The sequence below is a fragment of the Tiliqua scincoides genome, chromosome 2, assembly GCF_035046505.1.
Source record: "Tiliqua scincoides isolate rTilSci1 chromosome 2, rTilSci1.hap2, whole genome shotgun sequence".
NCBI lineage: Eukaryota > Metazoa > Chordata > Lepidosauria > Squamata > Scincidae > Tiliqua > Tiliqua scincoides.
In genome coordinates, this window is record NC_089822.1 from 135,584,077 (window position 1) to 135,606,539 (window position 22,463).

The 22,463-nt window shown below is 43.4% G+C and overlaps 2 protein-coding genes and 1 pseudogene across 8 annotated transcripts in view; all 3 read right to left on the reverse strand.

The window, feature by feature from the left end:
• The window catches only part of CERS5 (ceramide synthase 5), a 43,520-nt gene extending 32,028 nt beyond the window's left edge, over positions 1–11,492 (reverse strand). Inside the window, exon 1 of one of the 4 annotated variants that reach the window (XM_066615763.1) lies at positions 11,155–11,489. In XM_066615763.1, coding sequence (XP_066471860.1) covers positions 11,155–11,456 — 302 coding nt within the window. In that variant the 5' untranslated portion in view covers positions 11,457–11,489. Of the gene's footprint in view, positions 1–11,154 lie in introns of all 4 variants that reach the window. The other 3 variants (XM_066615765.1, XM_066615764.1, XM_066615766.1) reach the window with 3 other exon arrangements.
• A 2,245-nt stretch (positions 11,493–13,737) lies between these two features.
• On the reverse strand, positions 13,738–13,857 carry LOC136642415 (5S ribosomal RNA; annotated as a pseudogene).
• A 5,903-nt stretch (positions 13,858–19,760) lies between these two features.
• Positions 19,761–22,463, reverse strand: part of LIMA1 (LIM domain and actin binding 1) — a 70,211-nt gene continuing 67,508 nt past the window's right edge. For all 4 annotated transcript variants that reach the window (XM_066614578.1, XM_066614576.1, XM_066614577.1 and 1 more), the window contains one exon: positions 19,761–22,431. In XM_066614578.1, coding sequence (XP_066470675.1) covers positions 21,426–22,431 — 1,006 coding nt within the window. In that variant the 3' untranslated portion in view covers positions 19,761–21,425. The remainder of the gene's footprint in view (positions 22,432–22,463) is intronic.

Here is a 22,463-nt window from a genome sequence, read left to right on the forward strand (position 1 = left end):
TACTGCTCAGATCATTAACTGCTCCACACAATGGGGGAAAAATTAGAGGAAACACTGATAGAAGTCACATTTCTCTCCAGTTTTCATTCATCTCAGTTCACAGACTGGTCAAGGGTGAAACTATTCTGAGTTTCCTGACAACTATTAGGCTCAAAGGTGCACTTATAAAAAATGAAAGTGGAAGCAACCACTCCTAAAGAAAGGATTTGAGAATTTCTATCCTAGTATACATAAACACCATTAAACTTGGGGCCACAACAGAATCATGTGCAAATACAGTCTACACATACACACACACAAAACAGAGATGTTTAACAGAGGCAAATTCAAATTATAGAAGAGGAGCTGCACCCCAAGTCAAATAACTATCATCATTCATAGCTGTACCCCTGAGGATAAAGCAACTGTCACATTGATTTCAAACGTGATAAGCTTAACACCTTTCTGATACAATGATTCTGAAAAGAATAAAAGTACCGCAGTTAAACCTTATCATCTAGGTATAGGCAACTGATTCAGCCTTCAGGACTATATACTGCTTTACTTTAGAGAACATAAAGTTGAGATAGAAAAGAGGACTGCTACCTTACATCAAAATATCAGTACACAAGGAAATAATGCTTGTACTCTTCAGAGAACTTTGCTCATTTGCTTCTCTACATAGGAGTTCTCTCCACATCTTGCACCCACTTCCTTCTTCAACACTTAGCTGGTTCAGCAACTTTCATGGTTTTATTATGCTGTAATCAGGCTACTCAAAGTCATAATTATCAAGGACAATAAAGAAAGACGTTTGGCACAAATGCTGAATGCACTGGGAATTCACCACAACCAAATCTATTTGCCAGGATGATTGCACAAAAAAATGACTTTCCAAAACTAACTATACAAAAAGCAACCTATATTCCAAAGATCAAGAATTTCTAAACATTGGTTTCATTCTTGTAGAAAAAAGTAATGAACACAGATGGTCAGTAATTCACAGAAAGTCAGATGTAAAGTCCTATGGATCTGGACTTAAGAATTGGCAAACAAAAAAATATTCTAGAAGGCATCACAGAAAAATAAAAACAATCTCCAAACATACCTGAATGCACATATGTTAACCTATGGGTGCTTTCTTGTCACATAAAGCACTCAACTCAAGGTGGTTGATAGTTCATCCCTTCAAAAAAGAGAAATTTCTCAAAGCGGTTTTTCTCCCATGCACCAAAATGCAGAAAAAATAATAAAATGTAATAATCTTTCCTAAGTGTTAACTACACCTAGAAACAGAACTTGATTTTATCACTGTTTACCTGTTGTGGTCTCCCTTAGAGAGTCCAGAGAATTAAAGTTCTCTGGGAGTGGTGAGAATTTTATGCACGATACTTAACTCCTTACAGAATTACTATTTTGTGGATTCCTGAGGCAAAACCATGAAAGTTAAATTAATTTAAATATGAAGTGAAAACATGCTATTTTGGTACAAGAAAGTTAAATGCTTCAGAAGAGACCAAAAAAAGGACAGATTTTGCCAACACTACCTGAGGTCTCCTCCTTGCTATTTACCTACAGACAGCAACATTTATCAGACAAACTTATGATCTTTTTTAGTATTTTTTATTTGCAAATAATAGACAATACATGTACACTACATACACATAAACTATCTAAAGGTAAAGTACAGCAAGTATGAGGCAATATATCCTATTCACTTATATCCCTACTCTTCTACTTCAGATTACATAAATCCGATCTGCATTGTAACTTTTTATACGCCATTGTCACTAATCATTTCTCTTTAAGTTTTCCACTATTCTTATTCCTCAAATTCACAAATCATTATCTCATTTTCCCCTCTCTGTATACAGATAGTTATTGAGTGGTTTCCAATTTTCTGTAAAATAAATTAGTGATTTTTCTTTAAATAAGGTTGTCATTTTGTCCATTTCTACCAAGACCAAAATTTTTATCCACCATTCTTCCACCAAGGGTACTTCTGATGTCTTCCACTGTTGCACAAAAAGTTCTCACTGCACTAGCCATATAAAAATAAAGTTTCAACTTTTTCTCCACACATTCCTCTGTCAGTCCCAATAAAAAAGCTTCTGGTTTCATTTGTATATTTACTTTTAGAATCTGTTTCATGTGAATACATGATGCTAATACTTTTTCATTTTTTTAAATGTCCAGCACGTATGATAGAATGAACCTTCTTGTTTTTTACATTTCCAACATCTATTTGGCACATTTTTGCAAATTTACTAGACGTTATGCACCACCTACAAGTCATTTAATAGAAATTTCCTTTAATATTCATATTTAAGGTAAATTTCAAACATTTGGTCCAGTCTTTCCCATTGTTCCATTACGATATCAAGCTCCACATTTTTCACCCATTGAATCAAAGATTCTTTAACCTGCTGTTCATCTTCTGTCTTGTATTTCAGTAACCACTTATACACTTTGGCAATGAGCTGAATTTCTTCCCCACCTAATTGCATTTCTAGTTGGGTTTCTCTCTCTTCAAAACCTACCTTTATCTACCTTGAATCTTTCTAACAATTATACATATAAAAACCATTGACAATCAGCGCTTTCTTCCAGTAATTCTTCTCGTCTTCATTTTACCTTCCCCTTGAATAAACTTGAAAAAGACTTTATATACTAGTTAATTTTCTCTAACCAATTTCCCCCACTGAAATAAAGCCTCATGCGGTAAAATCCATAATAGTATTTTTGTATAAAGTTTATTTTTATCTTTATTTCATATTTATTCCATATCTTCCATAAAGTTCATAATGGGAAAAAACTATTTGGCCCCAAATGGCATTTTAACTGAAAACTATTAGCATGTACAGGTTGAGCCTCATTATTCATGTGAGTTCCATTCCCAGAATGGAATGGCAAAAAAACGCACAACAGCAAATCCATTTAAAAAACAAAGTTACTTTGATCCAGTGATTTAAAAACAGCCTTGCTGACCTTTGTGATGTAAGATAAGAGTCATTAGGAAGACAATCCATCAATCAGTCCTCCTCCACGAGCTTACAAGGCGCTTCACTCAGCCCCTCCCTTCACCAATGCAAAATGATCACCTTTCTTTCACAAATGCAAAATGATCATTCTTTCTTGCTCAGGGGTTGATAATTTAACACTTGTCGACAACTTTGGAATATAAACTAATATAAAAACTTTGGAATCTAAAAATCCCATCACTCTGCTATTATTTCATTGGATGCTGAAAAGGCCTCTGATATGGTACACTGGAAATTTATCTTACCTAACCTTATGAAATTTGTAAATACCTCGAGAATATTTACAACAGATTCAGAATGCATGCTCTGGGTCTTCATCACAAATAACAACAAATGGTTGTTTGACCCCCATAATACATTTGGGTAGAGGAACCAGGTAGGGCTGTCTACTTTCTTCTCTTAGAGCCTTCAGCTTGTGCAATTGCGCAAAATTCTATGAGTTGGGGAGTACAGTACAATACTAAATTTTAAATTATTATGTATGCTGGTGACATATTGTTATTTATTGCAGATCCTTTTGTGTCTATACTAAATTATTGAAAACGTTTTTGGTAATATCTCTGGCTATACTATTAACTGGAGTAAATCTGAAGTACTTCCTTTTGGGGACAGTATTTTGCAAGATCTATTTAGTACATGGAAATTTAGGTGGCGTCCTGATTCCATTAGATACCTGGGAATTATCATTCCTAGAGATATTAAGCAGATGATTAAATTGAATCTTGGTAAGTTGATAAACGATATCTCATTTGATCTCGATAAACAAGCATCCCTAAACTTTAGTTTAGTTTAAACTTTAGATGTTAGTTGTTTGATTATCTCTGTAAACCACTTTGTAAACTTTTGTTGAAAAAGTGGTATATAAATAAATAAATAAATAAATAAATAAATAAAAATAAAAATAAAAATAATAATAATAATAATAATAATAATAAGCCTGTCCCTACGGGGAAAGAGAACATTAAAAACGAATACCAAAACTCCTATTATATATGTATTACGTACCATTTTTATATACACCAAAATATTATATTAATATAAGTTTTATACAATGTTTAGGAAATTTTTATGGGACTCTACAACTCCAAGGATATCCTTAAAATGGAAGCAGCTGACATACAGAGAAGGAGGGATTGGACTTCCTGACCTTAGTTTGTACCATTGTGCAAACCTGTTAACTTTTAGCGCCGGGATCCACTTTTTAGAATAAGAATCTGTCAGGACCGAGTGGAAGTGATGTTATGCCTGGAAGTGAATCATAACTTAGTGACATAATCACATCATTAGGCAGGAGGTCTGGTCTAGAGAGTAGAGCCTCCATTAGCCCTAAGGTAACACCTGAAGATCGCCAGTTCGAGGCCACCAGCAGCTTCGTGAATGGCAGGACCTTGAAACAGCTGACAAAATGAGCTGAGTTATTCCACCTGCTCTTTGGTGTGAGCGAAGAAGCGTCTTGGCTGCCCTTCAAGTGAGAGATGAAGAAGCTGCTTGTCAGCCAGCATGGGAGGCAACTGGAGGCCAGAAGTTATACCAGACCGTGAAAGATCCATCTGAAATGTTGTGTGGTTCTTGAAAGATAGAACCTTTCTGTTATTGTAAAAATCCCCTCAAGGGTTTAGAGATAGCCTGCCTATGTGAACTGCCTTGAATAAAGTCAGGGGAGTAATCTGATGACCTGAAAGGCGGTATATAAATATCATTACTATTACTATTAAGCAGGAAAATTTTCAGCACTCCTAGGCTGCAGTCCTAACCTACACATACCCAGAAGTAACTCCCATTGACTATTCTTGTTAAAAGCATATACATAGTAGCCAGTTCAAAGTACAGATCTGTAACATTTTCCCAAATGCAGTCACATACCATAGTTGCATTAAGTCTAATAAATCAAAAATATATATTGAAATAAATGGAAACCCACCTGAAATTGGCTCACGACTCACAGTTTGAGAAACACTGACTTAATCACTTTGAAAAGGAAGGTTCACCTGTCCAAATGGGGTAAACTTACACTTTTCTTCAAAACTTATATACTTGCTGCAAAAAAAGTGGTGTGTGTTTGGTGCAGCAAAACAAAATTTTATGACACCTTAAAGACTAACTAGTACATTTCAGTGTAAGCTACTGAGAACTATAGTCCACTTCATTAGATGTAAACCAAGGAAACTTATCCTCTCCACATAAATCACCAACTGAAAACACACTGATGTATTTTTGAAGTTGTGTGTTTTTGTTTGTTTGGTCTTGCATCTCACCCAATATGCCATTCTTATGACTGATCCCAGTAACAAAAAATTCTTAAAAACAATGAAAGAATAAGGGCACAATCCTAACTCCTTGTGCCAGTGCTTTCCAGCACTGACATAAGTGCAATGCAGCTCTGAGGTAAGGGAACAAACATTCCCTTACTTTGAGGAGGCCTCCTTGAGTGCCACTCAACTGCAGGATGCAGCACACGTCCCACTGGCACCCCTATGCCAGTGCTGGAAAACACTGACATAAGGGGTTAGGACTGCGCCCTTAATTTATCAGCATTAATATGCTGTTAACATAAATTACGCTAATGATGAAACCGTTGCAATAAAACTGGAAGAAGGTCATCTTCCTTGGGGATAGAGATAAGGGACATTTTTTCCACTGCTCTGGTAGGCTCAAACCTACGTAGCTACTCTGAAAGAGATATAGATGCACATGCAATACAGTCACTTCCCACTGTTCACACTCTGAGTACAAGTTTGTTTCTTTATCTTGTTTTTGCTTTTCCGATCACACTAGATCTTTATCTGCCCTCACCCTTCCACATCAAAGGCAATGGCAACCTAGGAGCTAGCAAGGGCTGCAAGTAAATGAGATCCACATTAATGGAATGAATAAAAAAGGTGTATTCACTGACTACTTCGCTGTGCCTACCACATTTTGCACCACCAGCATTGCACCAAATTTTGCAACTTCCCCATGAGAAAAATAAATCCCTGTAAGTAGAATAATAAAGAAATACAAAGTAGGAACACTTCAGGAGAAAAGAGTATATCTATCTTCTTCCTTGTTAGTACTACTCATTTTCTCCTTTAAGGGAGATGAGGAATTTTCTAACTTGGTGTTCTTTAATCCATGGATTACAACGTCCCAAATTGGGAGGGAGGGGTTGTAGCTGGGTTGATTTATGCAAGACCGTGAAAACCATTCTATGTGCACCTGCAGACAAAATGCAACGAAAAGTATCTGATGTTCCAAGTATCAGAAATTGTGTTTTCTATCTGAAATATTTTTAACTTTCTGTTTTACTTTTGGTTTTGGGAACATTTGTTTTATTAATGTTTTAAAAAGATTTGTGATCAAATTCAAGATCAAGGATCCCATAGAGTGAGGCATATAGTTGCAAGTCCATTTGTATAAATCATGAACAGAAAACATAAAAATAGGAGTTTTAGTAAGGGCTGGCAGCATGAAAAAGGTTGAAGAGTAAATAGATCACAACTCTATTCTCTCAGCTTGCAACCTGAAGTGGTACAATCCATTCTATCCTGTGGTGCACTTGAAACAGTTTACAGGCCCAGTATACTTTCAACTGAAAAACTTCTTCAGGAGCAAACGAACCAGTTTACGTAAAGGTCAGGGAAGCCAATTTTGCAAGTCAGTGAAACTGAGCCCTAATAAGTTACTTTTCTCTTTGTCTCAAGGCAGTTGTGCCCACCTCCATTGTTTTCCTCAGTCTGTTCTACCACCACATTGTGCTACATGTATCAGCTGCTTCTTAAAAGACTGTGTTCTGTGTGAATTAGTCCACAACATCCAATCACTGATTTAGATGAGTAAGTACCCTTGGTCCTAAATTTTGCAGATCTGGGGATACGAAGACACTTTATTAAAACAGCAACATGACTTCATGCATGAAATCCATGCAGTTAATGCAGCTCCATTTGGCTCTCTCTGCAGGTTGGTTGGTGGAACATCTTAGGCCCTCTGGCTTGCCCTTTAAGGCCCAGAGGCTGCTGACTGGCAGCCTGTAGGAGTGGGGTGGGGTCTGGCTGATTGGACACCTGGCTGACCCAGCTCCATTTGACTCTCTCTGCAGGTTGGTTGGTGGAACATCTTAGGCCCTTTGGCTTGCCAGAGGCGCGAGCCAAAGGGCTCTTTGCCCGTGGCTCTTCGCCTGTTGAGCGGAGCATGGAGTCCGGAACATCTATTGCTGCCGTCACCAGTCACCCTGCCAATCTCCCCGTAGATCGATAAGCGCCAGCCACGCCTTTGCTCCTTATTTCTGGAGCCTTTGAGCCTGTCAACATACCAACACCAGCCTTTTAAATGAGTGAGTGTTAGTGTGAATGTGATTCCCTGGCCTGAGTGAGAGTCAGGCCAGGAGGGTTGAATGGTGTACCTGCCTCTGTGAGAGGGGGGCAGGGAGGAACAGACTAGGAGTACCTCTGCCTCAGTGAGAGAGAGGCAGAGGCTTGCAGCAGCCCAAGCCTCAGTGTGAGGGGGGTGAGGGTTGCTGCATTGGTTGGTTGTTGTGTGTGTCTGTGAGTGTGTATGTTTTAGTTTTGTATTTGTGTGGCTGTTGGTTGGTTTGTAGGTCAGTCCCGCCGGAACTATGTGCTTGACACCACGGGGGAGCTCAGGGAGGGGAGGGAGGCCACCATCACTAGAGTTACGGGCCACAGAAGGTATGGCGGTGGGGGTTGGCCTGGACGTTACAGGAGAAGGAGGGTCAGTCGTAGACAGACTGTCCCTCTTTCTGGCCCGCCTCTCATCCCTCTGACCCTCGGCATGCCTGGCAACAGCCCCCTGAGTCTGCAACTGCTGCTTCTGAATGCCAGGTCGGTGAATAATAAGATTTATTTAATCCAGGATTTAATCCTGGAAAAGAAGGCCGACCTGGTATGTACCCTGGTTGGGTGAGCTGGGGGGGGGGGTAGTCTTTCCCAGATTTGTCCACCGGGTTTCTGGGTACTGCAGCAGCCAAGACTAAAGGGGCAGGGAGGCGGGGTTGCAATGGTCTACCGGGATTCCATCTGTCTTACCAGAAACCCTGTTCAGCAGTCCACCAAGTTTGAGTGTCTTCAAGTTGTGCTGGAGGGGCAAGACAGAACAGGGATTCTGTTGGTGTACTGCCCGCCTTGCTGCCCAACAGACTCCCTGCCTGAGCTGACAGAGTTGGTCTCGAGCATGGTGTTGGAGTCCCCCCGCCTATTGGTGTTGGGGGACTTTAATGTCCATGCCGAGGCCCCGGGAACAGCTGCGGCTCAGGATTTCATGGCCTCCACTGCAACCATGGGTCTGTCTCAAAGAATATGTGCCCCAACGCATGGACCTGGTGTTTACTGCTGGGCAGGCTGATGGTGATCTGGAGGTGCAGGACATTAAGATCACTCCTTTGTCATGGACAGATTACTTTCTGGTGGGATTTAGGCTTGTTGCAGCCTCTCACCTCCGCAATGGCGGGGGATTGCATTCTATGATCTGCCCTCGGAGGCTGATGGATCCAACTGGATTCCTGAGGGCTCTGGGGGATTTTCCTGCTGCCAGAGCTGGAGACTCACCCAGTGCTCTGGTCGATCTCTGGAATACGGAGATGGCCAAGGCCCTGGATGAGATCGCTCCCGAGCGTCCTCTGCCCAGTCGCAGAGTCAGAGCGACTCTTGGTTTTCTGAGGAGCTGCGGATGTTGAAGCGGCAGGGCAGACATCTAGAGCGTCAGTGGCGAAAGACTCGTACTGAATCTGACCGTATATAGGCTAGGGCCCAGTTAAGAACTTATTCTAAGGTGGTGGTGGTAGCTAAAAGTGCACATCTCTCTGCCACCACTGCATCTGCAGAGAACCGTCCAGCTGAGCTCTTTCGTGTGGTCCGTAGCCTTTTACATCTGGACCCCCCTTCTGGTGGGGAGGAGCACACGGAGGCTTGCTGTGACGAGTTCGCAAAACACTTTGCAGAAAAGGTTGATCAGATTTGGCATGACTTGGACGCCGCTGTGGGCATATCTAGTGATGTGCCTGGGGAACCTGTCTATCCTGCTATTTGGGATTTTTTTCAGCTTGTAGAGCCTGAGGATGTGGACAGGATTCTCTGGAGTGTGAGACCTGCTGCTTGCCTGCTCAATCCTTGCCCAGCATGGCTAATTAGGGCTGCCCGGGAAAGGCTGGCCAAGTGGACCGGGAGGGTGGTGAATTCATCTCTGAGGGAGGGGATTTTCCCGCCTGCCTTGAAGCAGGCGATGGTTCGCCCCCTCCTGAAGAAGCCCTCCCTGGATCCCACTAATTTAAACAACTTTCAGCCAATCTCCAATATCCCATTCCTGGGCAAGGTGATTGAGCGGGTGGTGGCATCCCAGCTTCAGAGGGTACTGGAGGAAATGGATTATCTGGACCCATTCCAATCAGGCTTCAGGCCGGGGTTCGGGACGGAGACTGCCTTGGTGGATGACCTTCGCCGGGGAATGGACAGGGGGAGTGCATCCCTGTTAGTCTTTCTAACTAACTGCCCAGGTGGCGGCAGTGGCCAGGGGAGCCTTTGCTCAGCTTCGGCTGATTCGCCAGCTGCGACCGTACCTGAGCTTCCTTTGAAGATGGCTGCCTTTGAAGATGGTCCAGAAATTACAACTAGTACAGAACATGGCTGCTCATGTGGTGGCTGGGGCACGTCGGTTTGACTCTGTCGAGCCGTTGCTTCGGCGGCTACACTGGCTGCCGGTTCTGTTCCGGGCCCTATTCAAGGTGCTAGTTTTGACTTCTAAAGCCCTTTACGGCTCGGGTCCGTGGTATTTGAGGGACCACCTCCTTCCCTACAATCCTGCCTGTGCTCTTAGATCATCTGGGGGGGCCCTTTTGACTGTGCTGCCACCAAGAGAGGTGAGAGGGGCGGCGGCCAGGAAGAGGGCCTTCTTGGTGGTGGCCCCCGAACTTTAGAATACCCTCCCCTTAGAAATGAGAACTGCTCCCTTAATATTTCGGCATGGACTGAAGACTTTTTTATTTCAAAAAGCTTTTAATTGTTGACAGGCAGGCTGGCTTTCTTGCTTTTTTTTATATGAGAATCTACAGGGTTTGTTTTTAGTTTTTAATTATTTGTAAATGGTTTTAATTATTGTTTTTAATTGTTAATTTTTAATTTTGTATTTGCTGGAGCTAATTGTTGTAGGCCGCCTTGTGTGCCCATAGGGCAAAAAGGCGGGATATAAATTAATAAAATAATAATAATAATACTAGGCAAAGAGTATTTCTGACAAGGGCTGGGCCTGGTTTCAAACGCCATAGATCATTAAACTCATTAAGGCTACCCTCCAACATATATTTTCCCACTGAACACAACAGGATTTCTTCTGAGTAGACATGCATAAGGTTACACTGCAGCTTGGATGATGAGGAAAGGCGACAGCATTTGGGGCTCTTCTGACTAGAAAATAAGACGCCTGGGTTGGACATGATTGAGACATACAAAATCATGCAGGGAATGGATAAAGTGGATGGGTGTGTGTGTGTTCTTTTCACTCTCACACAACACCAGAACTAGGGGACATCCATGCAAATCGAAAGTTAGGCCAGACAGAAAATATTTCTTTAGCCAGCATGTAATTAATCTGTGGAACTCCTTGCCACAGGATGGCATCTGGCCTGGATGCCTTTAAAAGGGGATTGGACAGATTTGTGGAGGAAAAGCCCATCACGGGTTGCAAGCCGTGATGGGTTCGTGCAGCCACCTGGCTTTAGGAGTTGGCGACCTCTGATGCCAGGTGCAGGGGAGGGCACGGCGGTGCAGGTCCCCCGTTGCCTAGTGTGCTCCCCGAGGCACCTGGGGGACCACTGGGCGACACAGGAGGCTGGACCAGATGCGCGCTGGTCCTGAGCCTTGCTGGATCAGGCCCAGGCCCAACCTCACACCGGAGAGAAGCGAGCCACGTTCGACGCCCTTTGATACCGAGCCCGGGGCGACCTCAGCTCGGGGAGAGGGAGGGACACACCTCCCGCCGGCCTAGCGCAGGGCAGCCTCGCCCAGACGTCGCGCCCCAGCAAGCGACTGACGGGCGGAAGTGCGCTCGCCTCCCCGCCGCCTCGTGGGGCTGCGCCCGACCCTCGCTTCGACCCCTTCCACTCCCGACAGAGCGGGGCGCGCCCAGCCCAGCCCAGCCCGCCCCCTACCTCTCGAAGAGCCGCCGCAGGAGGAAGAGGCCGACCGCCAGCGGGAACACGACCAGGAGGTGGTCCGGGCGCGGGTAGAAGCTGCCGTCTCCCGGCCCTTCCCGCTCCAGATCGGCCCAGCTCACGTTGGCCGGCAACCAGAAGCGCTCGTTCCACAGCCAGCGCCACAGCCAGGCTGCTGCTGCTGCCGCCGCCATCTTCCCACCGCAGTCGTTGTCCCGGGGCGCCGCCGCTGCAACCAGGAGCCACGCCAAGAAGAGGGGGGTGAAGAGGGGGCGGGGCCTGGCGGAGGCCACGCCCATCTGTCCGGAGACGGGGAAACGCCCGCAACGTCGCGAGGCGAGACCGTTAGGAACCTGCGCATGGGCACGGGCGGCTCTTTTTTTTTCTTGACGTTGGTCTCGAGCAGAGAGGGAGGCTGAGCCGGGAGGTGCGCGCGCGCCTGAGGGGAGGGGGAGATGGTGGCAGGACAGGAATTCAACAGGTGTAGCTCTGACCGTTGGTGCGAGAGACCGTTGAAGGGCCGTTGTCAAGGAAGCTTCTCCTCCCCCCCTTTTTTTCTAATGCGAGTGTGTTTGTCTTTCTCTGGGGGAAGGCTGATAGAGAAATCTCCTTCAGTGCAGGCTTCAAGAGCCAGGGTGTGGCGGCCTGGCCATGCGTTGCTATGAGGAACTCCCATCCTGTCAAGCTCACTGTAAACTTTTACAGTGCCAAAGTATTGGAAGAAGGTCAAGAAGAAGGCCAAAGGGAAGATGGCGCAACAGCATCCTAGCCAGAGCAGTGCTGCTTCACCAGTGGCATGGGTTCCACCGGTGGTACTCAAGGTGGTCCTCACAGGACCCCTGCCACCCGGCAGTGAGACCAGGAACACAGCACAACAGGCAACAGGAGGCTCAGCTTGGCAGGCAGAGCTCGACAGCAGGCTGTTCCTTGCCCTGAAAGCCTGAGCCCGAGCTCAGGCTCAACCTGACCCTCTTACTGGTGCTTGTCGCAGCACATCTGCCCTCCCACCCCAGAAGTAACAGGAAATGACATCGCCTCCTCTGGTGGCACTTCGAACAGGCACACCCTGTGAAGTGGTATGGCAGAGCACAACCATTGAGAAACACTGAGCTACAGCGCTCGCAATATGCAAACTATGGTTAACCAACTGCCACACACCTTTGGCCATATTGCATGGGATAGCCTCATATATCAAGGACGCCGCCACCTTGTTTCAACAGCAGCTTGTTTTACAACACCGGCCGTTGACAATACAAAAAGAGAAAGTAGGGCTGAAAGAGGAGCATGACAAGACACAAAGCACCCAGCGTTTCTGCTGCTTAAGCCTAGATTTGTTTCATTACAGTAAAAGTCAAGATTTGCTTAGAGAGAAGTATCACTGTAGTTGACAGGTGCAATATTATCTCCCTTCCATAAAAACCACCAAGGACCCTTCAAGAGGAACTATTGTATCATCAGGGCGCTTTGCTGGGCTACAGTTCATCAGAACTGTAGATCTGTTGTAGTGGGGCAAAGTCCAGAAACGTTATGCAACAATAAAAGTAATCATGTTTCAGGTGCCCCACGCCTCTTTCTGCAATAGCATAGCACAGCGATTTTCAATCTTTTTCATGTCATGGCACACTGACAAGGCAATAAAATTGTCAAGGCACACCATCAGGTTTTTGGCAACTGACAAGGCACACTGTGCTGCCAGTGCAGGGATCACAACCCATTGGCCCTACTAATAGATGATCTTCCCCCAAATTCCTGTGGCACACCTGTGGACCACTCACAGCACACAAGTGTGCCACGGCACAGTGGTTAAAAATGGCTGGCAGAGCACTGCAGCTCTGGCACTTTGTTAAGCAGATGAGGCTTCCAAATCTACAGGCAGACTGTAGCTAGAAAAAGTTTAGCATACCTAGCTTTTATACTTTAAAAACACACAAAGAAGAGCATGATTGTTGCAATGAAAGGGACCTGGCAATCCTGCTTCAGATCAGATTTATCAATAGATTTGGACATGAGGCACACTCTTGCAGGAGCGTGAATCAACTGACACTCAATAGGGAACCACAGCTTGAAGCTCTTCAATATCGGCCTATGAGAATTATCAAAAAAATTCTGTCAAGGGAAGTCATGAGTTCAGCTATCTCATCAGGTGCAATAGTTATTATTATTATTATTATTATTATTAACAGTATTTATATACCGTTTTTCAACTAAAAGTTCACAAAGCGGTTTACAGAGAAAAATCAAATAACTAAATGGCTTCCTGTCCCAAAAGGGCTCACAATCTAAAAAGATGCCAAGGAAAAGATGCCAGCAGACAGCCACTAGAACAGACAGTGCTGGGGTGAGGTGGGCCAGTTACTCTCCCCCTGCTAAAAAAAAGGAGTACCCACTTGAAAAAGTGCCTCTTACCCAATTAGCAGGGGTTAGTTCTTGTACTCACAGTGTACTTCTTAAAGCTATCTGTCCTCTCCTCCACACTTTGCATGTAAAACAGCTCACACAAATATTTAATAACAGGTTTCTTGATGTTCTTGACCAAAGAACAATGGTTGGCAACCTTCAGTCTTGAAAGATTATGGTATAAGCCTACAGCACCTGGTATTTCCAGGCGGTCTCCCATCCAAGTACTAACCAGGCCTGACCCTGCTTAGCTTCCGAAATCAGATGAGATCGGGCATGTGCAGGGTAACAGTTGCTGCACCAAGGAACAGTTTGCTACTTTAATGCAACTCATTTTTTCCTACATTGGCTGTAGCATGCCTGCCCCATGTGAATCCTCTCCTTCAGATCAAGCCTGATTGGATTGCTTCACTATTTAAATATTTAGGTATTTGCTGCTCGCTTCTGCTAGGTGGTAAAAAAGCAGCTAGGTGAACAGCTACAGAGCATGCATCTTTGGTTTCATACTGAACACCTAACACAATAAGAATCCTATGTAACCCAAGGCTCTTTAGCAAAAAGGGTTCCTCAGTTCTTTGAGATAAGTAATTGACCCAACTGAGGTGCTGACTGACCTAACTAATTTCTTATTCTGCAGGACCAAGACAACTACAACACCAATGTTCATTTGTAATTCATGTGAAGCTTGTTATCCATACCCACTTACATTTTCACTCAACATTGAAACTAGAATTCTTATATAAGACTACTATTCCAGCATCCATCAGTTCTATCTACTGCTAGTTATACTTCTTCTGCTACAAGATATACTGCCACAAGATATACATGCAGTATTTTCTTTATGACTCTTCCTCACCATTCTTCAAACATGTATTTAAGTTTATCCTCTAGGGCACGGCTGTCAGACATAAGGCCCACAGACCAGATAGGCCCCCCCCCACAAGCACTTTATCCAGCCCCTGTGATAACTGGGCTGTCCAAGCACTGCCCTCTCAACAGTGTTACTTGGCTGAGATTTAGGGAGGGAGAGATGGAAGAAGGCCTCAGATGGCAAGGAACATTATGAGGGAAGAGGCAGATCAAGAGGGAGATACTGCCAAAGTACTGGGAGAGTCCAATCACCACCTAGACCAGCGGTGCCCAAACTTTGTAGCTAGAGGGCCACATCACCTGACACTGTTTCAGGGGCCGAGTAAAAAGAATTAATTTACATTTACATTTGAAATTTGAATAAATAAAGAGGGTCCAATCTCTCCAGAGTGTGTGGAAGCTGTTTAAAACAACAGTAATAGAAGCCCAGGAGAAGTGTAAACCGCAAAGGAGGAAGGGCTTGACTAAGTCCAGGAGGATGCCCGCATGGCTAACCAGCCAAGTTAGAGAGGCCATAAAGGGCAAGGAAGCTTCCTTTCGTAAATGGAAGTCTTGCCCTAATGAGGAGAATAAAAAGGAACATAAACTGTGGCAAAAGAAATGTAAGAAGGTGATATGGGAGGCCAAGAGAGACTATGAGGAACGCATGGCCAGCAACATTAAGGGGAATAATAAAAGCTTCTTCAAATATGTTAGAAGCAGGAAATCCGCCAGAGAAGCAGTTGGCCCTCTGGATGGTGAGGGAAGGAAAGAGGAGTTAAAAGGAGACCCGTGGACATTATATATATATCTGGACTTTCAGGACGCATTCAACATGGTTCCTCACCAAAGGCTACTGAAAAAACTCCAGTCAGGGAATTAGAGGGCAGGTCATCTCATGGATTGAAAACTGGTTGAAGACCAGGAAACAGAGAGTGGGTGTCAATGGGCAATTTTCACAATGGAGAGAGGTGGAAAGTGGAGTGCCCCAAGGATCTGTCCTGGGACTTGTACTTTTCAACCTCTTCATAAATGACCTGGAGGCAGGGCTAAGCAGTGAGGTGGCCAAGTTTACAGATGACACCAAACTTTTCCGAGTGGCAAAGACCAGAAGAAACTGAAGAGCTCCAGAAGGATCTCTCCAAACTGGGTGACTGGGCAGCAAAATGGCAGATGTGTTTCAATGTCAGTAAGTGTAATGTCATGCACATTGGGGCAAAGAATCAAAACTTCACATATAGGCTATGGGTTCTGAGCTGTCTGAGACAGATCAGGAGAGATATCTTGGGGTCCTTGTGGACAGCTCGATGAAAGTGTCGACCCAATGTGTGGCAGCAGTGAAAAGGGCTAATTCCATGCTTGGGATCATTAGGAAAGGCATTGAGAATAAGACAGCTAATATTGTAATGCCGTTGTACAAATCAATGGTAAGGCCACACCTGGAGTATTGCGTCCAGTTCTGGTTGCCACACCTCAAAAAGAACATAGTGGAGATGGAAAAGGTGCAAAAGAGAGCAACCAAAATGATTACTGGGCTGGGGCACCTTCCCTATGAGGAAAGGCTACCGCTTTTGGGCCTCTTCAGTCTAGAAAAGAGGCACCTGAGGGAGAACATGATTGAGACATACAAAATCATGCAGGGGATGGACGGGGTAGATAGAGAGACGCTCTTTTCCCTCTCACACAACACCAGAATCAGGGGACATCCATGAAAGTTGAGTGTTGGGAGAGTTAGGGCAGACAGAAGAAAATGTTTCTTTATCCAGTGTATAATTAGTTTGTGGAACTCTTTGCCACAGGAAATAGTGATGACATCTTGCCTGGATGCCTTTAAGAGAGGATTGGACAAATTTCTGGAGGAAAAGTTCATTACTATTACAAGTCATAGTAGGTAGAGGTCCAGCCTCTACATTGATTTTTTATACAGGAATTTGACTCAACAGGAATGGCCACTGCAAATGAGAAGGAATGTGCTGATCCCTGGAGAAGGGGAAAATTGCATCCCTTTAAAATCAGTTTAAAAAACTGAACAGTCCTCTAACAATAGCCTCCCTAATGAGAGAGAGAGAGAGAGAGAGCAGGCGCGCACAGCTGGCTGACAATCCATCAATCCTTCTCTCTCCAGCAGACCTCTCCCTTCCCCCTGTGTAAAAGAAAGGTGATCACTTTGCATTGGTGAAGGGAGGGACTGAGTGAAACCCCTTTGTAAGTGCTTGGAGGAGGAGGGATTGATGGATTGTCTTCTTAATGACTCTTATCTTACATCACAAAGGCTGTTTTTAAATCGCTGGAGCTAAGCAACTTTGTTTTTTAAATTGATTTGCTATAGTGTTTTTTGGGTTTTTTTTGCCATCACATGAGTGCTTGGTACAGAACCCAAGTGAATAATGAGGCTCAACCTGTTATGTGCAAGCTCTTGGTTTTAGAGGCAGGCTGCCTCTGATTGCCAGATGCAGGGGAGGGCACCAGGGCGCAGATTGTTTTCTTTGTCTTGTGTGCTCCCTGGGGCATTTGGTTGGCCACTGTGAGATACAGGAAGCTGGACTAGATGGGCCTTTGGCCTGATCCAGCAGGGCTCTTCTTATGTTCTTAATAGCAAATTTCTGGCATCATTCAGTGTCATGAAAAGCTACAATTCAGGCATCTTAGCCAAATCAGGACATACGCACAAAAGCAGAGTTAAACTATTATGGAAGAGCAGGTCTGCAACTGGCTAGGGCTCGCTTTCCAACAATTTGTAAAAAAGATGATCATCTATTTATGAGTAAGCCTTGTTGTTTCAAGGTTTAGAGATAGAACACATATACTCCAGTTTTCATGTAGTCATTGTTCTTGCCTTCAAATCCTGAAGCTATAGTTTGCTTAGTATTGGCAACCTTCAGTCTCGAAAGACTATGGTATCGCGCTCTGAAAGGTGGTTCTGGCACAGCGTCTAGTGTGGCTGAAAAGGCCAATCCGGGAGTGACAATCCCTTCCACACCGGGAGCAAGTGCAGTCTGTCCCTGGTCTGTCTCCCTGGCTATGGGCCTTCCTTCTTTGCCTCTTTGCCGCAGACTGTTGGCAAAGTGTCTCTTCAAACTGGGAAACATTCCTCCAGCAGTCACTACTATAGAATTTCATTTTTTGATAACCAGAGATCAGTTGTCATGCCATTCTGCTGCTGCTTCCATTCCTTTTGGCAGCTTTAACAATTTCTACCATCTTCACCCATTTCAGATAACCATCTTTTTGAGGAATGGTGGATCATTACTATATCAGTGGAATGCTTTCCTTTTCAAATTAGTACAGTCAGTCTTGTGAAAAAAATATTAAGTATAGTTTGAAAGAATTGTGCTTTTAAAACAGAAAAATTTGAATGCTCAATTTTCAACTAAATCACTTCATGACTAGGAGCTAGGGGATTAACAGACCGAGCTGCAAAAAAGCACGGTCAGAGCTCAAATCTCCCCTCTGCAATGAATGCAGTAGGAGGTGATTAAGACTGCAGTTCTATACCATTTCTTGAGATTAGGTCGTATTGTGCCCAATGACACTTACATCTGAGTAGACATTGCACTGTCAACCCATTTTTGCCCAACCCACAAGTGTACAAATTTGGTCCCTGTTGCATATCTGCAACATTGGACAGAAATGGCTAAAGCAAGCCAGTTTTACAGCATCTTTCCATTTGCAATATTGGGTTTAATATTGGCCCACCATAAGGCTATAGTAAGGACTGAGATATTGTATCTGAAGCACTTTGAACATTTCAGAAAGAGTCAAAAACTGCTAAGCAATATAATCAAGAATTGAGGGTTGGGGAATATAATCAAGTGGGGTCAAACCAAGGATTTAAACACAGAATTTATAGTTATTCAAGTGACAGTGTTAAGACCAAACAATTTCTCCTTTAAGAGAACAAAGGGTGTGAACTAAGCCAGTTGGATATTTAGGAGCTACATGAGAAATAATTTGTATCAAGAGATGGTATTTGGAAACTCTTGCATTTCACCTGCAACAAAACCATTTCATATGTGATTTTGGTTTGATACAGTGCCACCCTGCCATATAAACCTCTGTTTTTGCACTTATGTGGGTGTTAAAGTAATTAGTTTAGGTCACGGTACCAGTGAGGTCAAGAGAGGTTACCTGTGTGGGTAGTGCTATCAGTGTGAGTTGGCCTTTTTCTAGCACTGTAATCCCCAAGATTTAATGTCAACTAGTTCTTAGGATTTTATAAAAGCCTGTAGTAACAAGGATAGGATTTGAAACAAACCAAGAAGTCAGATGACATCCCACAGAGTACCTCAGAGGTTTTAACCTGCTGAACTCAGGAGCAACATACGTTCTAGATAATTAGCTAGGTCCAGCACACCCTTACCAGTGCTCTGGGTTTGGCAAGTGCTTCAGTTTATGTTCCTAGTTTCATCGCCTTCTCTCATCTGCAATACATGACAGAGACCAGACACTTTAAAATGCTAATATACTTAGCCACTGGATATCCCTGATAACGTTCCTAATGTATTACACTCCAGTGCTATTTAGACGGAGTTCAGCAAAAACAGGATCCTAAGCATGTAATTCCTTGACATTTCTCGAGCACTTGACATTTAAGTCACATTCCAAAATTAATTCCTTTGCTCACCATCTGGAAGAAACTGCTGTTCTGCTGTAAGGATGGAGGACTGTTCTCTAGTCCATTATCTGATCAACTCTGCCAATCCAGGTTTAGCTCTGAGGTGATGCATACAGCCCAGTGTACTGGAAGTGTTTCCCCCTAATTCAGTTGAAACTGTTGTAATTACACAATTTCACACCCCTACGCTCTAAATGCCAATAACATATGGTTGTTAATAGATAGCCATCCTGACAGATGTTGAATTTCAAAGGTCACTCCAAGAGGGGTGGTCACACTGTTAGATGGTATCCTATATGAAATTTTTAATGTGCAAATGTTATTTTAAGTATTATTCAGTCAAGTAGGAAACCAAGTACACCAACATAAGATTGGTCATGAGCTGGGTGCTCACAGCTGTTGGCTTCTCATACACTTTCAAAAAGATACATTGACAGTAAGCAAGTAAGATCCTCTCCTAGTGCATTTTACCAAACTGTTCTTTCATAGTTGAGTGGTCTGCATTTCAGATCATCCAAATGTGTGTAAGCTTAAGAAGCTGCTAGTGAAGTACTACTAGTATGTGTTGGTTTTCTGGTTCTGGTTTTGTGATAACTTCAGTTTATGCTAAGAGCCATGTCTCTTCAGTGCCAATAAGCACAACAGTGCCACCTACTGGTTTTAAACTACACACCAGCATCTTTTCAGCACATTCTCACCTTTCAAATATTGCAAACAAAAAAGATTATGACAAAGCCTTTATTGAATAAAAATGTCTCATACTTAGCAAGATTGATAAGAAAGCAGGATATTTTACAACTCTAATATAGTTAGAGCTAATTTAAATGAATACATTACAAAAGATTAAAAACTATTGAAATAAACCCCTTTACCCAGCTGAGAATACTAAGATTTATAAAATACATGCAGTCAAGTTGAAAAGCACTAAACACACAATGCTAAGATTTGGTCCCAAGAAAATTCCACTGTAGTGTCTGTTTTTTCTCTGTAGATATTTTATGCAGCATCTTTCATGTCAGTTCTTAAATCTGGCAGTTTGGTACATATAACTTGAATTGTTTGCAGCTGAGAGTCAGAAAGGAAAATGAAAGGTTCAAATATAAATTATTATTCAGGAAGACAAATGTGGAATGTAACTAGCAATACCCTGCAGGCAGAAGCTTTACCCTCTATACAGTCCTTCATTCAGCACTACTCTTGGAAATATTTAAAAATGACATGTTGGTAGCCCAAGTATGAAAGACACTATTTCACTGGCCAGCCAGTAGGCTCAGATTTACCTGGGTCCCATTCTACAACAAGACTTGTATTCAGAAAGAGCAAAGTGCAAAGAAGGTTCTCTCCCTATTATTGCCAAGTAAAAACAGTCACACTTCCTCTAAAATCATACTGCGGACTGCATAGTTAAGATACCGTAGTTATTGGACACCTATCTAAAAGACAGTGTTTTCACTATTTAAAAAAGTATCAGTTGTGCCTTTACACATATTAAAGTGCAGTCGCCATTTAAAGTGGTCCCCAACCCCCGTTGGAACTGGTCTCTAAACACTGCAGTAGTACTGTTATGGGCAATGGTAGTAGTGGTGTATCTCAAAAAGCCTTCACTCTTCCAGTTCAGCTGAATTACCAAAGCAGAAGAGATAAGAGGGCATAAGTGACCAGGGTACAGAAGGTAGTTCTCCAGAATGGACAGTCTTGCTTCATGGAGATAGTAGCTATTCCCACAGTTTTCTGCATACTATTCCACTTTCACAGAATCAATTACATTTTTGCAGGTTTCTAATGAATGTTCCTATATACAGCAGGTCCCAGCTTACACAAGACTGGCACAGACTGGAATACAGTTCCTTTCTCCAGATCTCATCCCTTCTTCAGCATGAGCTCTTTAAAGAAAGATTTAAATCTTTCAAGAGATTTAAATAAATCCCAGTGTGTTCTCCGTTTACTCCTTTCTTTAAAGGGCCTATTTGGAAGAAAGGGTAGATAGGAGGCTGGTTCTGCCCACAGCATTCTGGAGGGAGGTGGCAAGAGCCATCCTCCCCATCTACCTATAGTGCTGATGCTGAATGTACTTACATAAGGTGGGGGCTTGCTGTAGTAGCAGCAGGAACAGCAGCAATATGTGTCCCTGTATCTCACTCCTTTCACTCACTCTCACTCCCTTCTTTGCTTTGCTGCTGTATGAACTGGAACAGGGATTCCAACTCATGTAAAAATCAACTTACATAAGGTTTTCCAGAAAGGAGTGCCTGTAATGTGAATCTGTATAAGTCTTTATAGTTCCCTTATTTGTCAACCTGCAGTACAGTATCAGTTTTATAAAGAACAGCCACTTTAGGAAAAACAAACACTAAACACACCAATTTAAGGCCCAGCACCCTGTAATGCTCTCTAATGAAAAGTCCATTTATTCTCCATCTTCTTCTTCATCATAGTATCTGTTCCTCTTGATCTGCTCTTCCACTGTCAAATCTTCTAGATCTTCACCCTCAAAATACCCAACATCTTGGGATTTGTGATTTGGACTAATGGAAAATTCCTTTTCAGTTGTTAAATTTGAGACAGGTGACATGCGGAATGATGCTTCTTTGTCTAGAGATATGGAATCTCCCGAAGCAGTTTCTTTTTCTTCCTCATCAGTGTCAGCAGATCTCTGACGGCCATTCTCAATTAAGTTCTCTTCACCTCTTACTTCCTGCTTTCCCTGGTCTACCTCTTCACTTTCCCCAACAGCATTGGGAGCAGTGCCATTCCCAGCTGCCTCATTTTGTTCCACAGGATTCTTTTCCTCCACCACTGCTTCCTTTACTGGTTTGTCACTTTGCTTGACTGCACTCCTCTCAGCCTTGGCAGGAGATGGACGTTCAGTTCTATGGCTCTTAACAGACATGGTTCTAAATGAGGCAGCCACAGTAAATGGTCGACTCCTTTCTTTCAGCGAAGATGTCCTTCGCAGTTTTTTGAGATCTTGATCCACTTCGTCCTGGTGATCTGGCTTAGGGACTTCATCCTCTGGTGGCCACTTTGGCTTAAACACTTTAATCTCTTCTTCCAAGACATTCCCTTGACTGCCTTGTTCAGAAGGAGGTGGCCAGGCAATCTTCAGTTTTTTTGTTTCTGTAGGCTTCTCTTCCTTTTCAAGCATACCAGCAGCTTTAGCTTCCATGCTAGCTGCTAGAACTCCAACTTTTGCAATTGGAGCATCCTCTACACCCGAACTTTGAGGACCAACTACTGCATTTCCAGTATAGGATGGTTTCTCCTGGGATTCTTCATTCTCAGTTTTGCTTACCCACAATTCCTTATGTGGCTTGTGTCCAAAGCCTTCATCATAGTTGCCTTTGGATTTAAAGAGCTGGTTATAGTGAGGCTTGCAGTAGATGTTCCCATGTAGACATGCATACGTTCCAAGACTGCACAAAAAAAAGCCAAAAATATAGTGAAT